Source organism: Haliotis cracherodii, unplaced genomic scaffold, assembly GCF_022045235.1.
Source record: "Haliotis cracherodii isolate W230 unplaced genomic scaffold, xgHalCrac1.p SCAF_15, whole genome shotgun sequence".
Lineage (NCBI taxonomy): Eukaryota > Metazoa > Mollusca > Gastropoda > Lepetellida > Haliotidae > Haliotis > Haliotis cracherodii.
In genome coordinates, this window is record NW_027266270.1 from 36,025,023 (window position 1) to 36,042,725 (window position 17,703).

The 17,703-nt window shown below is 38.6% G+C and overlaps 1 protein-coding gene across 1 annotated transcript; it reads right to left on the reverse strand.

The window, feature by feature from the left end:
• Nucleotides 1-108: 108 nt before the first annotated feature.
• LOC139462107 (RAD51-associated protein 1-like) lies at nucleotides 109-17,508 on the reverse strand. The gene is made up of 9 exons (XM_071243610.1): nucleotides 17,418-17,508; nucleotides 14,660-14,676; nucleotides 10,643-10,689; nucleotides 9,725-9,966; nucleotides 8,658-8,794; nucleotides 7,845-8,117; nucleotides 6,335-6,595; nucleotides 3,793-3,960; nucleotides 109-3,573 (listed from the first exon to the last, which is right to left on the reverse strand). The coding sequence occupies exons 4-9, from the start codon at nucleotides 9,943-9,945 to the stop codon at nucleotides 3,443-3,445; spliced, it is 1,191 nt and encodes a 396-aa protein (XP_071099711.1). The 5' UTR covers nucleotides 9,946-9,966; nucleotides 10,643-10,689; nucleotides 14,660-14,676; nucleotides 17,418-17,508; the 3' UTR covers nucleotides 109-3,442.
• Between the last annotated feature and the right edge of the window lie 195 nt (nucleotides 17,509-17,703).

Below are 17,703 nucleotides of genomic sequence, written 5' to 3' on the forward strand. Positions count from 1 at the left end.
GAGTTTTTTAAAATAGTTTCTGACAATATGATTAAAACACAACTTTGTATTCATATTCTTTTTATTTCAGTGGTTGAGTCATGATCTACAAGTAGGAACTCCATAAATATAAAACTATATATAACTGAACACATCCCTGTAACCAATGGTTCATGAATATTGTTAGGGTACAGCTTTGAATTCTTGTGCACTCAATCACTTACTTTAAGTTAACATATTTACAGCTTCATAATAGGGGTTGGGTCTGCAGCCTGCACCAGACTACTGGTCCTGTACTAGACTTGGGGAAAAAAACCTAGTCTAACTAGATTTTCACTTGTCTTGGACTAACAAAGCTGTGTCTATGCCAGGATAAGTTTTTCAACAGTGTTTCAAATAAATACAAAAACAAACAATGTTTTCAAATATAGGTTTACTAATAAAACTATTATTGCTTTCAGTACTGAATATGTATGATTCAGGACTACCACAGTGCTTACCATGTTTCTTTTAGGCACACCATTATGCTGAAAGGCCTTTTTACTGCATCAGCTGGATAGCTCATCAGACACTGTGTAGGTTTATTGTATCCAGCCATGGAAGCAATGCCATGCAGCCATACTGTTGACCATCAAAATACTTGCTGCACGAGAATTAAATATAAATATTACTTCAATCTGTTCCAAAACATTTTGAGACTGAACTTGTCTCTCAGCATTATTTTCAGTCAATTTTAGTGTTTTAATTTGTGCGCTAACTAGACCGAACAGAATCGAATTAGAATTGAAAGACTCATGCTTCAGACAAGTGGCTAAAGTAGCAGATTGTTACTTTAAAATAGTTTCAAGTTCCGTATAGCCAAACTTTGTAGAGCAAGATCACATGCTTTATGCATACATTTGAGTATGGATGTGAATAATTTGGACTATGAGTTCCCAGTGACGCACAAAAATATAAATGCATGTTTGAATCATAAACAGCAAATCCATAGTATTAAAGCTGCAAATAAATGTTTAATTTTTGTCCTAGAGTTTCTTTAATTACTATGTTTTGTTTTAAACAAGGGTAACCCCATCAATAGCTAGCTTCACAGATCCTGGACACAGACATGGGTCTCGAGGTCTCACTGGGACCCCAATCTCATGCCTAGGACCCCACAACGGGATGCCTGAGAGTGTGCACCCTCCATCACTGGGACCCCGATCTCATGCCTAGGACCCCACAACGGGATGCCTGAGAGTGTGCACCCTCCATCACTGGGACCCCAATTTCATGCCTAGGACCCCACAACGGGATGCCTGAGAGTGTGCACCCTCCATCACTGGGACCCCGATCTCATGCCTAGGACCCCACAACGGGATGCCTGAGAGTGTGCATCACCCACAACCAGCAAGGCCCAGGCAAAGTCTCTGGAACTGCCTGTGATACTATCACATACATACAGTAGACCACGGTTATAACAAACTCAAAGGGACCAATGATATTAGTTTGATATAACTAATAGTTATAACTGTAGTTCATTATAAGCATATATACAGCAAATGGCAGGGAACAAATAAATATGTTTGTTATATCCATCAGTTTGTTATAAGCGTGTTTGTTATAAACATAGTTTACTGTATTTTACAGAGGTGATATACATAGTAAAATCCTGCATTCAGACAATGACAATGTACAAAAATACGATTACATAAATACAAGTCATCTAAATAAAATTGGAGAAGTAATACTACTTCCTGTACAGATGAGATACAATCTAGATCAGCAGTGCTGTGAGCTGAATGCTCAACCAGGTCCTAATGTCCTGAATGTCCTAATGTGTGACATGGCTGACTGTAGAACGCCATGATGGTGTGGAGCCCAGCTGAACTCCGGAACTACTGTTTGCTGGTGCACGTGATGCAACAACATTCACTCGCTCCTTATCCACGCTCTCAAGGAAGCCTAACAGTGATGCAGAATTCAAAAATATTCTGAAGTCAGGTATAATAAATACTGTAAATCATGAAATTAATGCGACTGTCCCTTAGCATTATAAAATTGGGTAGGTTTCTTGGCAGGATAAAACCAAGTGATAAAAACGGTTTTCATTGGGGTCTATTAGAGATAAAGATTTAAATAAGAAAAGGTCATGTAGTTACTAGTAACTTTCAATGTTAGTGTTTACTGATATGGACTTGGCCTTGTCTACCAGCTACTGTTCAGAATTGACCATTGAGGTTCTGGAGAAAGTACTGGGACAACTGTTATCATATCAAACACCAGGATTCTATACTTCCCTATATCTCAATAATCCATGCATCTATTGGAAATATCTACAAATGGCATTGGGCTCATTTTAGTGAGTGTCTGCTACCTGCCTAAAGTGTGTACAATAGCACCTGATGCTGCACCTGGTGGTCACATCATAGGATGCAGGGGGAGCAATCGAAAGGGTTGTGAATCACTGTCGTGGGTCACCTTGCAAATCAGTTGGAGGCAGATAGTGCCATTCTGCAGTTCGAACCTTTTCAGTCACCAAATTCAAGTACTTTTCAAGACTGCCCCTTCAAAATTAATATTCATGCAAACTACACAAAGGGAGAGACCCGTCACTGTTGTACGCGTAGAGGGATGAAGGGGCTTGACTAGCCCCTGACACTGTTGTACTCGTCTTGCTCCCGTCACTGTTGTACGCGAAGAGGGATGAAGGGGCTTGAGTAGCCCCTGACACTGTTGTACTCGTCTTGCCCCCGTCACTGTTGTACGCGTAGAGGGATGAAGAGTCTTGAGTAGCCCCTGACACTGTTGTACTCGTCTTGCTCCCGTCACTGTTGTACGCGTAGAGGGATGAAGGGGCTTGACTTGTCCCTGACACTGTTGTACTCGTCTTGCCCCTGACACTGTTGTACTCGTCTTGCCCCCGTCACTGTTGTACTCGTAGAGTGATAAAGGGGCTTGACTAGCCCCAGTCACTTTTGTACTCGTTTTGTCAGTCACTGTTGTACTCGTAGAGGGATGAAGGGGCTTGACTAGCCCCTGACACTGTTGTACTCGTCTTGCCCCTGTCATTGTTGTACTCGTCTTGCCCCTGACACTGTAGTACTCGTCTTGCCCCTGACACTGTAGTACTCGTCTTGCCCCTGACACTGTTGTACTCGTCTTGCCCCTGACACTGTTGTACTCGTCTTGCCCCTGACACTGTAGTACTCGTCTTGCCCCTGACACTGTAGTACTCGTCTTGCCCCTGACACTGTAGTTCTCGTCTTGCCCCTGTCACTGTAGTACTCGTCTTGCCCCTGACACTGTAGTACTCGTCTTGCCCCTGACACTGTAGTACTCGTCTTGCCCCTGACACTGTTGTACTCGTCTTGCCCCTGTCACTGTAGTACTCGTCTTGCCCCTGTCACTGTAGTTCTCGTCTTGCCCCTGTCACTGTAGTTCTCGTCTTGCCCCTGACACTGTTGTACTCGTCTTGCCTCTGTCATTGTTGTACTTGTAGAGAGGGATGAAGGGACTTGACCCGTTGGTTCCGAGACAGCCCGAGGCGGATGCCAGCAGAGGGGGATGTCATAGTTCTGCTCCCAGCAGCTGACTTGCACGAACTTGAAGAAGCTGAAATGAAGTGAACATGTGTTGACTACAAATAACAGGTGCAAGGCTTAATAAATTTTTAAAAAAACTATTTGTGAGTGCAGATTATTTAAAATTCAAATAAACAAAACCACAGGCACTTGATGCCAGAAAATGTTCTGTAGTGCCTGAGATTCAATCAAGCAGTGATATTCAGGGATATCCAAGACAAATGTGTCCCTCACGATCAGCAAGGCTCACCTGGTGGTGTCCACGATGTCTTGTGTCCTGGGATGCCTTTCATTCTGCTCTGTGGAGAGACGGAAGCAACGCTTGGTGAGGAAACTGATTTCCGTGCAACTGATGTTGTCTTGCCAGTGGTTGACTGAAGTTGAGGCTTTGTGGCAGGCCTTTGAGCTGTGCCTGTTGCTGGGGACACAATGCAGTTATTCACAGTCAAAATGCACAGTTTCAATTACAGTCAAGACCCGTTAATCCGACTGGTTGGTTGCATATGATAACGTCGGATTAACGAGTATGTCGGATAAACGAAAGTAGGTAGTATCAACGTTCATGATCGAAAATAGGACAATTACACAATAGATAATGATTCAAACAACTTGAAATTAAAAAGGGAAAAAGGAAATATTCATATTGTTATGGTGCATTGTTAGCAGAATATGTTTTCTAATCATGCAACATCTAAAGTTTGTTATGGACTGTATGACTGATTCAAATTATTTTTCAAAGAATAGTCTGGAATGGAAGTGGACAATTTGAAACTAGTGCCGCAATGCTTAAGAAAGCTCCTTTCTTAGTGGCTAATGTCAACTTCCTGTTTGTAATTTCATTGGTCGGTCAAAGTTCGCGAAAGGTCGTTCTGACGTGACATGTAATGGGATGTATTCAGCAGTAGCGTGTATCCGATTTTAATGAGATTGAGGTAATCTAGGCATGTGATTAATCCTGTTTTGTTTATCGCTGATCGCTGTGTAGGATTAAGGAGATGAGTGATTTCAGCAATTCATTGCAAATTAGGTGTGTCAGAGTCGGAGTGCGAGACTGTCGGTTTAACGGGTCTAAATGGCACTGATTTAATTGGTTCCCATCATTTGTGTCACATAAAGCTGATTGTCAGATTAACGAATGTTGGATTAAAGAGACTTAGTGTCAGCTTGGTGGGCGGAATCCCTGACGTGATGCACAGATAGAGACCGACAAGACATAAGTATGACATATAAGTCATCACTAGTATCCACTGTAGGGATCCTGCGGTACCAGGAACCTACACTTGTTGTTACGGTATGAGGTTACTAAATAGACTGGTTAAGAATTTACTTAATCCTGTAAGCAAACATACAGACAGAAATGATTGAAAACATTTGATCTTAACATTAAATCAACTGGCTCGGGCTAGCTGGTTTGTGCAAGGTTTTAATTTAATGGCTGCTAACACTCAAACTATGTGGGGTAATTTAGGTGTGCAGTAAGGCATTATAGTATGTAGTCTGTGTATAATCAGTTTTACTTCATTTAAAACTTAAGCATTGAAAAATATGTTCCATTCCTCGTCGATCACAATAACAAAGTATGGCTTCCTTGTGCTTCACTGATTGTGAACAGAAACATATAAAGCCACTTAAATAAAGTAATGATGACAGCTAGCTGCAGGAAACTCTGCAGAACTACTTGAGTGTTTCTGTTACTGAATTGAATGAAGGTCACATGCACAGAATTCAGTTATTCATAAATCTTTGAGGTTCAATCAGTAAAAATGGCAATAGGAACACCTTGAAACATGTTGTGTCAATTCATATATAATAATGATAATTGTTTTAAGAAAAGACAGACACTTTTGAAGTGCCTGTTAAAAAGGCTAGACTAGAGTGATGACAGTAATTATGAGTGATACATAATTAATCTTGGGTGGATCCAAATCTGTGCATTTGGAGACTTTGTTGAAGGGAAGAAACAGATTGTGATACAGCTGTCAGTTATCTTGTCAGTTATCTGATCTTGTTATCAGGCCAGACAGCTAGTACTTCACAGTTAGCACACATGGCCTAGCAGAATTCATCTCGACATCCTGGTGTCATGATAATCTCGTGTCAATTGTGAGCTGACTCAATTTCTTGTAGCGACTATTTATTCCGAAATACAGAGCCATGTGTCATGCAAGTAGTGTGTACTGATGAAAATTCATTGTTGATTCACTAAATCAATCCACATGACTTCATGCATTGTCTTCACTAACAATAAAAAGTTTGTTCTGAATTTTGTGATTTGCCAGAAAGAGAAACCTGCTATGTTTGGTACATGGGGATTATGGCATCATTGATTCAATATGTCATAATAATACCATCTTCCTGAGGCAAGGGGGTTATACTTTGGCTGGACTAACGAGTCAATGCATAGTTCAATCAAAATCGCGTAATGAAATCGACATCTCGTTCGTAAACTGCCATGCAGATTTCGGTTGATTGCAGGATTAGCAAAGAATGTGTACTCAGAGTCAGCAGATAGTTTTCAAATCTTTTTATGTTTTCATCAAGGTGCTCACGTGATCTGATGCTCACAATAGATCTCGATTATAGATCAGATTGTCTTGACTGGGCACTGCCATTTTGTTTGAACATAAATGGTCAATAGGCAGGACATAAAAGGGACATAACTAGAAATTCCTGCCTAGTTCGGCAAGAGTAGAAACTTTAGTCAGTTAACTATCTTGCCTCAGGAAGATGTAATAATAAATTTGAAACCTCACACTGTTTCACAAGAAATGTATATTAACAGTTACTTTTACCTTTTGTAGCCGGAACAGGTTTTGTCTTGGTTGCAGCAGCAGGAACAGGTTTTGTCTTGGTTGCAGCAGCCAGAGCTGGTTTTGTCTTGGTTGCAGCAGCCGGAGCTGGTTTTGTCTTGGTTACCGCTGCAGGTTTAATTGTTGTAGACAGGACCTTGCTAGCTTTAGACTTGGATTTGCTGCCATCATCAAAGTCGCTGTCATCACCTTCATCAAAACTCTGGTTGCTATCGCTATCACTGTCCGCCTCGAACTCACTCCCTGCCAGTAATAATACAAATGGATTATTTCTACCATAAATGTTTGAGTGAGTCTGGTTTAAATCAGTATTTCATGGCGTGTCAGTTTGATGTGGGAACAAAGCCTGAAATAGGGAAGGGCCTTGACATGAACCACTTTGGAATATGAGCACATATGCAGTGCTGACAAATCTAGAATTGTTTTTAGGATGAACCAGGATTCAAACCCAGGAGTGTTGTGGTTCCTTAGACGACTGGGCCACCCTTGCATCATGACTCCTTACAGGACTGGTGTGATGTGAATGTTTATTTATGAAACATGAAGGAACATTCCAACGGTATTCTGGTGACTGTTCGCTGGGTTGTCTGTTCCAGACTTGAATATTTACATGTTGTCATGATACTGTGTTACTGCTGACTGCAGTGTTGAACAAAACAGAAACACAGCACCCTAGTATCACCAGGGGAGGTTTACAGGTCAGGTCAGGTGAAATGGGGTTTAACTGCATGTTTAAGATTATTGCACTTATATAGCGACGTGCATACACGTGTGTCTGTGCGTGAGGCTGCTTGTACAGGTCCAGACTAATGCCGATTAAATAGTGCTCGCCCACCGAGATACCATGCCAGTTTAACATGAATACCCCACTCAGACACAGTATCCTGACCCCGAGCCGGCCAGTCCTTGTTTCAGCATCCTTGTATTCCCTGAGATTCGAATGACGTCAACTATGCCGTCCGGATGACAGAAACAATACACTGGTACGCGAGAATGGATATCTGCACAAGTGCACATATGACTTTTGTGAACTTGGTTATTTCTAACCCTGATGGTTATAAACAGATAAATGACACCAGACAGTACATCCAAGTACACATTTTAAGCTTGTGAATGAGTTGGTTCTTATAGATTTCTTCAGACTTATTCTCTAAGACTTTAATTATTGTTGACACAAAACAACATATGTTAACAAAAGGTTAACAAATATGTTCAAAGTGTAGTAATCTCATTTGAACACTATTGTCAATGTCTGTATCGCTACACATTCTGTCCTGCAGACTGCCAAACCGGGACAGCAATAACAGGAAGTGACCCTACGCTTGAGAGCAATATGGGTCGCCTTGCTTTTTTAATACTTTTTGGTCCCTTCTTCTTCTCAGGCAATCGTTCCCTTAACCCGTAGTTTAAACACCTAACAGAAACTGTACAGAATACCTGTATCAAAATTTGACGGTGTACAAGGCAACCGTAGCTGAATGTATATGTTTACCTTCAGAGTCACTGTCCACATATTTTGATTTCTTCGGTGCACTTGCTGTGACTCGCCTCCGTTTGGATGGCTGCTCGCCAGACAAGATGTCCGACTCAAGGACTTGTATGACTTCCTCCTCCTCGGCCGGCCGCTTCCTTGCCGCGCTGACATGCTGCAACTGATGGTCTGAACCTGGCTTGAAGTCAGGGTCTGGTTGTTCCACTAGTCCAGTGTTTCCATCTGATTCTGTCACCGAAGTCTTGATGCAAGAGGGTGGCGGGGCACTCTCAACTAGGAGACATAGAAAACATGCTGACATAAGACAATATATTCCTGAATGTATGTGTCTGGTGTGTGTGGCGTGTGGTGTGTGTGTGGTGAGTGAGTGAGTGAGCGAGACACACAGAGATATATATTGTGGGGTGGAAGTTTAACAAACCGCTGACAAATTCTACCATGCACTGAAATTCATATTTTTGACTTACAAGTGGTAGAGTTGAATTTGATGCCACATATCTTTTTTCAGTTTATCATGTTTATCAGAATTGCAATTTTTTGTTTTATATTTAAACATGTTAAATCAGTTTTCCCGGCATCACTTTTTGTGGCAGTGGTCGGTGGTGCCATGGCACTGTAGCTCACCTGAATATGAAGTCAACATTTATAATGTCAACAAAGACAGCCATTGAGAATTGGCGACAGCATTGACCATGTTGACATCTAAATGTTTTCTGCATTAATACTGAGGGCTAAAACCTAACCCTACATTCTACAGATTTTGAAAAATATGTCATCAAAAGAACATGTGAACTAAAACGTGTTAACTCTGACCTGTGACTGTGACTCGATGAGACTTGTCATCAGGATTTACAACCTCACTTCCATCGCTGGACGCTTGAGATTCACTGGCAGACAGGTTCAGCGCCGCCTGGAGGTCTCGCTCAAAAAGCTTCTCCTCCAATGACAGCCTACAAACAGTGAATGAATGGGTATGTCATGGTGTGTCAGATTCATGCGCAGGAAGGTCCAAAGTGACACAGGTCATAAACAGGACCAGGTATGGTGCTGACAAACCAGGGATCGTAATCTGGGATTATGGGATTCAAACCCAGGATCGATCTTCAGATCAATAAGTTGCTTTCTGTTGTGTACTGTCCGACATAAACATGATAAAGAGAAGGTCACATGTATCAACTTTACAAAACAAATACATGCAAACAGACTTCCTAGCAGATTGCTTGAACAAATAATTTTTGTTTTTTGTTTGAATGTTGTTTACCACCGCACTCAGCAGAATTCCAGCTATATGACAGCAGTCTGTGTGGACCACACAATCCATTGATTGACATCATAAGCATCGATCTACACAATTGGGATACGATGACATGCATCAGTCAAGTCAGGGAGCCTCATTGTCACCACATCAGGGTGCGTTTTCATTCTGCGTTACCACCTGCACCAGGTGCAACCAAGTAAATTAATCAGGTTGCACCACCAAAATTGTCTTCACCATTTTATCATGAATTTAAACTCTGTATTTTCAGTTAGTTTTAATATTAAATAAACTCAAAGAGAAAATAAACTTGAGAATGTGCTCCAGTATTTTATTTTGAGGAAATCTGTATATGGCTTTAAACATCTTGATATCCTGCACTGGGTACAACATGCACTAGCAATGTTTTACCTGCACTGGTGCAGTTGGATATAGTGAAATCAATCCCTGCACTTACAGCAAGCATGGGTTACTGAAGACAAATCAATAATGAGAAAGTATGGTTTTATGCGGCTTTAAGCAATATTCCAGCAATATCACAGCGGGGGCCACCAGAAATGAGCTTCACACATTGTACCCATCGGTGTATGGTTTGTCCAGCACACATGCCAGACGATGCCTCTACCTCTGTGTGTTCTTCTCAGACCTTACAGCCTTCTCCGACTTTCTGCTCTTCTCCTTATTCTCTTTGTTAGCTAGAGTTGACTTCTTCTTTCCCGGTGGTGTTGGGTCGGCAAAGTCATCTGAAGTGGACAGGTTAGGTAGCAGCACAGACACTGGACGAGTGACAACTGACACAATGTGCACCAATGACAGCATCTCACCCTGCTCACAGTTTGCCATCATCCCATCAGTTGCAATTTCTTACTGAATTGAAGTGAAGTGACATATATGAACAGAACATAGAGTGGAGTAGTGGGACGATGCACAGTCATTTATTTTTCTCGATACAAGTATCAACCACAGTCACACACTAAAAAAAAAATATCAGTTCTTATCTTAAAATGCTTAAATGGTTGTTTTAATGACCGTTACACCAAACACTAATTAGTAATGAAAACTAGAAGTGAAAACGTAAATATTTGTATTGTCATCCATTGCGGCATACACTGCAACCTGTAAATCTTAGTTTCTATCACTGGATCATAGAGATAGACTTCAACTTACATCAGTTAAGCCACCCTCATGATCATTCTCATACAGATTAGTTTTTATTAAGTTCTTTTGGAAACTTGTAATGCACTTGCTTAATATGTGAACTGTCACTAGGATATTATGCCAAATTAAATAAATACAAATGAGAAAATGATCTACAAATATAACATTAAGATTTCAACTACAAAATATCTTGTGTCTAGTTTTGTTCTGTTCTACCAAGTGGAGAGGAAAAAGTGAACAACCCTTTTGGTAAAACAGAATAATTTTTGGAGTTACTTGAAACCATCCATCGATCATGGTACTCTATTCTTTGGCGGAAATTTCATTTGCACCTGATGCCGCCACACTTATCCCCTAATTACTACCCTGCAAGCGTGTCCCCTACCGTCATCGCCGTCCCCAAAAGCTGCATAGTTGATTTTCTTTCTCTCTCTGAAACAGTAATCCAATTCAATAACAGCTGCAACAACTTCCCTGACATCTGCAGAACATAGGACACTAGTGAACACTATAAAGAGATATGTCCTACGTAGTCAGCACTTTTCCACCTGTATGACGGCCACCATTATTTAACTGAGTCTGGAAATACCAGTGGTTCACATTAAGATGAGATGGGCATACAAGAAGAAGAAGCAAAAGAAATAACAGAAGTTTCTACCCCACAGACATCCTCAAAACATGTTCATTCAATTACACATTTATACATGCATAACCACATAGGTAGGGAGACATAATCACACACATCAGGACTGCCATGGTATTAATGGCAGAGAGGTACGTGAACTTGATCAAGGTTGAGGTTTAAATCTGTGTTAGACATCACGATACACAGCAAATTATGAAATATGTAAATTGGCCAACCACAAACTTGCACTATGTCAAATTTCATAATGCTGTATGTGAATGATGTAGAAATGATCAATTAATCGTCAAAAACAACATTTTCAATACGGGTCTGACTATGACACCATAGCTGGGATCATGTTCTACAAACTTTCAGCTCCATAGGCAAATAATAGACATTATGCTGTAATTTAAGAGGAGATGGTAAAAGTGTAAAAGTTAGTGACGGACAAACAATACCCCACAACATAAGAAAGTGATATGTTCACTTGACTTTCAGTTAGGTGAGTACAACATCTAGAGTTCCCTTGCTTCCAATACCTCAGCCATGTCACCAGCCATCCCCAACATGCTGGATACGCTACTAGTCTGTTATTTCTAACACTGGAAACCCATCAACAAGTTTCAGAGGACAATCTGACAAGTGACAAGACTGACCAGGTGCTCAACAAGCTCAAAGCATGCAAAGCTGGATACATGTACTTTATTGGTCATTTTCCAAGATCAGAAGTTGTCAGTTTAAAAGTAGTTAGTTGTGTTTTTCTCAAGTATATATTTATGAGTAGACAAACCATTTTTAATATTTTTTACCACTTGTTCTAAACTAACAGGAAAAAAGAGTAATCGATTAGGATATTTATAATAAATCAGTAACCATAGTAATAAGCAACATGACCAAGAAATGAAAACCACACTGGCCTTGCCACCACATGGGTAACTTCGGCTATGTAGTAGGGTCATTATCAAAATTGGTCCTTTTTATGGTCAGTTGAGTAATTCTCAGAAAAGGACAATTTTTGGGGGAAATCGAAAATAGATTTGATTACCAAATACATTCATTTATATAAGTAAACAAGATTTAATCACCTTTTATGTAATTTGTTCCTGTTACATGAAATGTTTTGAACACTTTATTAATTCATATGGCTCATTTATAGTCTTGTCATCATATCTCATTATATCATTATATCACCTAATGTTACAGTCTATTTGACATGTTTGAAGCAAATGAATACACAATTATATGCTAGTAAAAAAAAGCACTGTCAGCATGGTCAGTGGTGTAACCAATCATAAATACCTGAAACAAAAGTCATGAGCCTTTGAAAATTGAGAAGAAACTGAATGGTCCCTTCTCCTGGTCACGTTCTGTGCATGAGGCAAAGTAGCAGACGACATGAAAAGCAGGCAGCAGAACAGTTAAAATGAATTTGTAAGCTTGACTTGCACCATATTTTTTTCTGTTGTCTTTAGTGTAACATTTTTATCTATCACATGTGCGTTGATTCAACAGATTAAGCTTGTTAGATGCATAGAGATTGGTAATTTGTTTTCTTGAGCACATGCTTCTCTGCAGTTGGAGTAGTTGTTATTATAAAAATGCATCAGTATTTAAAATATGTCAGTGGTGTTATGATACACTTATGCCAAATGATGTTACACCGTTGACCATAATATGATGAATAGTTCGAAATATTAAGTTACTGATAAAATAGTTCAGTTATAGTTTAACATACTTAATACACATTTGATCATTTCAAATATGATCAATTCTTGAAAGTAACAGAAAAAAACCTAAACATTCAGGAATTTTTTAACTTACTTTGATTGATTTTGTTACGCCATTGACACAATTCCCACTGACACTTTAGTGATATTTCTTAATGTGGTCCTTCTAATTAAACAAATCTATGTATTTATTGTCATAGTAAAGCTTTTACAAACTGATATAAGTTGTTTTGATAAACTCATCATAAAAATAGATGCAAAAGAAAATTTATGATTACCACACAACACTAGTGTTATTCCAATGATTTCATTAGTTAGTGCCACTGATATAATGAAATGTCTAACATCCTCTTTTTATGAAATGTAGAAGGTAAATGTAATTTAAATGTGCTTTTCATGTATCACAGAAAATAAATATTTTCTTCTTGTTGCAAGAACATCATTCAAACACGGTAAAACATATCTTAAGTTAGTGTTACCCCAATGACAAATTGACATCAATTTGTTTTTATTTACATTAATTCCATTGTTATAATTATGTTATGGGTCTTATGGCGATATATCGTTCCAAGTTTAATAGAAAATGGATCACTTTATATGTAGAACTACCTGCAGCCATGCCTATGTCAAGTGCGAAGAGATGTGGGGTAACGACAAGTGTCATTGGTGTAACACAAACACAAACTGTTTATAAAGGTTTTGATACTTTAATTTGCATTCTTGTTAAGAAATCCAATTTCCATTGCATGGAAATGATACTCAAATACGATATGTGATTTTGTACTTCAGGAGATTTTCTGTAATAAGAAGTGAAAATGTCAGTAGCAATTTTTATTTTTTTTATTTGAGTAACGTTTCTGGTCAGTGGGGTATCACTGATTTCATTGGTGTGACTCATACTAATTTACAAATTCTAATTTTTAGTATTGTCCTTATTAAACACATGACCTATTAAAGCATAATATAACAATAATCTGAAAAATGAATTTAAACAATAGAACTACATGAACTTTGTTATTTGAAATAATTTATCTGTTTATCTAGCAGAAACATACTTTTTCTTAAAACAATATTCAATTTCACAAATACATTGCTTAGTAGACAAGGCAACTAAAAACTGCTTGCCTTTACGTAACAGATTCGATTAGCTGTATCAGTCAACAGAAACAACAGTTTCATTGTGGACATTTGATTAAATAACATTATCAATATTGTTACATCTTTCGGTACATTTAACATGTTATAATTAAAAACTATAGATTTTTTCAAATTTTTCATTGATTTGCTGTTTGATTAATCAGTACACTTGATTCACAAGGATTTTAAGTCATGTGTGATGTTGGTTAAGTTTAAAATTAGGCTACTTTATTTTGATCAAATGACGTCATGAAAAACAGGATCAATAGCCAATAGCTCAATTAAGTGGTGACATCATGGCACTTGGAGCAGTATTTCAGTACTATCACTGCATGTCAGCCTATTGTGGGATGAGATGAAGCACAAGTAGGATGCTGCACCTGGATGTTCATTATGCTGGAGACATGCTCACTCACTGTTATGACTATAGCAGAACTTTTACCATGTCCAACAGACTTCATGATTTTAGGTAAGTATTTTTAAGGAAGACAAAGAAAGTGAAACACATCCATGCTATTACATAAGCATGCTGTCATCATTATGCATAGGGCGAGGTACTAACTTCAAATTCAAGACCCTTGTACATGTTGTAACATTGTTTAAACAATAAAAACCGAAGTGTTGTTTTACGTCCTTTTCAGGGTAATTATTGTTTGAAAAGACCTCAAGGTAATCAGTGGAAAACCTGTGGAATACCCACATTCCTTGCATCCCTGATGCACCACTACATTACCATGGTATTGTAAATGGCAATTAGGTAAACTAGTCCAAACTAATGTTGATGTGCATTCAGTGCAGTTGTTAGGTGACTGAATTACTGGCAGAGAAGAGCAAGATATGTGCAAGGTAAGTCATTAGACATGTTAGAGAACACATTGAGCAGAGAGACAAGACCAAGAAGTGAATACTGTACCTCATTCTGTTCTATTTCTGCAAAAACAATCATTGATAAGTAATAATACATCATATACATGCAAACAAAAACTGAATAACTAGTGACGTTTTTTCAACATTGCTCAAGGGGTAATGTAGGCCTGGTTATATTCATTCTAGATGCCATAGTTACCATAGTTACAGACTGATTAATAAATGCTATTACCATGATTACCTGACAATCGTCTTAACATATTTAAATTCCGTAAAAGCTTCTGAGAAACAGAGTTATCGTATTCATTTTATCCATCTTAATAAAACTTTCACGTTTCCTAATAACACGTCGCAAAATAAAATCCTACAAGATACGTACATCACCTTACATCCCCAACACCATGATTACACCAGCTCTTAGTCTTACATGTCTTAAACAATTTCTGAAGTTTATGGTATATGTATATAAAGGATATACCGGTATATACTGCTAGCTGTATCCCACACAAAGAGCACAAGCTCACACAGCCATGAACAGTAAGTGAGTTGGGTTTAACGCTGCTTTTAACAGTATTCCAGTTATATCACGGCATGTCAGCTTAATGTGGGAGGAAAGCCCGAAGTGATGCAGGTCTCAGATGTTTACCACTTCGGTGAAACCCACTAGTACGGGTATGGTGCTGACAAACTTAGAAACATAATTGTGGCGAACCGAGATTCGAACCCAAAATTATAGGTTTCTGGCGTGCCCAAGGGCTGAACTCTGCGCAGCGAATCATAGCCTTAGACGACTGGGCCACCCGTGCCCCCCATAGGAACAGTAGGTGACATGGCAAAAAGGTTGCAGGTCTCACTTTATGTAACAGAAAATACTACAAGCAAAACATAAGATACATACATCATGTACATATTTATGGAAGTGTTGGACCCATGAAGATCCTGGGTAGAATAGGTCTTCAGCAACCTATGCTTGCTGTAAAAGGTGACTATGCTTGATGCAAGAGGCGACTAACGGGATCGGGTGGTCAGGCTCGGTGACTTGGTTGATACATGTTATTGTACATGTTGTATCCCAATTGCATGGATCGATGCTCATGACATCAATCACTGGATTGTCTGGCCCAGACTCGATTATTTACAGACTGCCGTCATATAGCTGGAATATTGCTGACTGCAGCATTAAACAAAATACAAACAAAATGTAACTGTTGACAAATATCAATACTTGTCTAAAGCTATTGTGATGTATTATCATATCATGCGCATACAATATATATTGTGACACTTCATCTTTCAACACATCAGTACCAAGAATGCATTGCTACACTCCCAGGGAATTCCAGATTTCCAAACTAGGTGCTTTTTGGAAGGCAAATTGGGGCTATTTTTTTATACACTTGTTTTGTATTTTTTGTGTATTTTTTATGTAAACATCAAAGTATTAATCATGTTAACAATGAACATGATGAAAATGATGAATTCAATGCAACAATATAAAACTAAGTGTTTATAAGTATTTTCAGAACTCCAGATAAGCTGCGTTTCTGCATCAGAAATGTGCAGTAAAATAAAATCCAAGTGTATCAAATATGCAACGAACATTACAGATACACTACAAAAAATAAAACTTGTGCGTACCATCAAAATATTGTGAAGTAACCCTGCTTATTCAATTAGCAAATCAGCAACTTATTTTAAAATTATAAACAGGTATTCCGTCAACCTTGCCAAACTCCACGATGAGAGTTACATTATGATCATTTGCCACTTTCTTGTGGAAGTATCGTTGTATTTTTGAAGGCAAATTGAACCCACTAGACACCAGTTTGCAGGGACTAGATGAATAGTGTTTTTAAATATTTAACTTAAATATCCATATGTGTAAAAACTAGACATGCTAGAGGGTAACAGAATTTTGAATACCCAGATAGAATTACTGATATCCAATGATTTTAAAATGCATGGGTAAAATACCCACAACACCAAAACCTTATCTGGAGCTCTGATTTTCCTCTTCATTGGTCAAATATCAATAAAATACAAGTCAGCTCTACAAAGCTAAAACATTAACTATATTAAAATGAAAACAGAATCTTTTAATTCCAGTTTGGGAATATTCACTGACATTTTCTGCAGTGCAGACTTGAGCAAAATATCAGCCTCTGAGCAGGTCTAGATGAATTTCAAAACTTCTGATGAGGATATTAGTTAGTCAGAACGAAATCACTTGGCACAGTGCCAACTACTAGGCCTATAAGCCTATGTTATGGTCGCTGCATTGAACGGGTCCAAGATGAACACAGTATAAGCTAGCAAATATAAGCGTGTGATATGTACACGCTCTGTAGGAACAGGCTAAAGGTAACCTTAGTTAAACAAATAGTCATTAAATGTGATAATATTACCTATAATCATAATCATGTAATAATGTATTGACATAAATTCCCTGTACAGACAAAAGATAAAATGGAAGCATAAGGCCAGAGTCTCTGATTAGGCTTAGTTTGTTTCTTTCTGGACACATACCAAGTGTTGCTCACAACACAAATAAAAATATCCCATTACGTCAAAATATCATGTGGCAGGCTGACCGAAAAAGTAGATTGGTTAAAAAAAGAAATCTAAAGAGGTGTGAGCCTCCTAACAGCTGTTCAAATGTCACACCATTACCGCTTAACCATAGGTACACTTTTGTACCGTTCCTGCACTGCAGTCACGGGATTCCACAGCGGTCAGAACACCAGGCACTTGTTTGTGCCTTGCTGTCGTTACTTATCTAACTAACTGTCACAAATCCAGATTACCTTTTTGATCTACGTGTTGACATCACTATTTAACCGTTTATGTCAGTGCCGTAGAAACATCCTGTAAATGTTAACCTTTCTTATAGGCTATATGTTTCACTTTAGCAGACTGAAATTCCCTCCTTTTCATGAAGTAGAGCTAGTTACTATCGTACTCATGTATTTTTGTCATTACAAAAAAATAGAATATATTCAACACATTTTAGTATGTATATTGCTATTATAAAATAAAACTATAGAAACTTCAGACGTAAACACGATAAGGCACTCAAATAATCCGACGTCG

Bases quoted from the DNA above. Each gene is read 5' to 3' on its own strand.
- LOC139462107 (XM_071243610.1), bottom strand. From the start codon at position 9,945: ATGATGGCAAACTGTGAGCAGGGTGAGATGCTGTCATTGGTGCACATT. The intron at 8,118-8,657 runs GTCAGAGTTAAC...TATGTCTCCTAG, and splicing joins TCATCGAGTCACAGTCACAG to TTGAGAGTGCCCCGCCACCC. The intron at 3,961-6,334 runs GTAAAAGTAACT...TTGTGTCCCCAG, and splicing joins ACCTGTTCCGGCTACAAAAG to CAACAGGCACAGCTCAAAGG.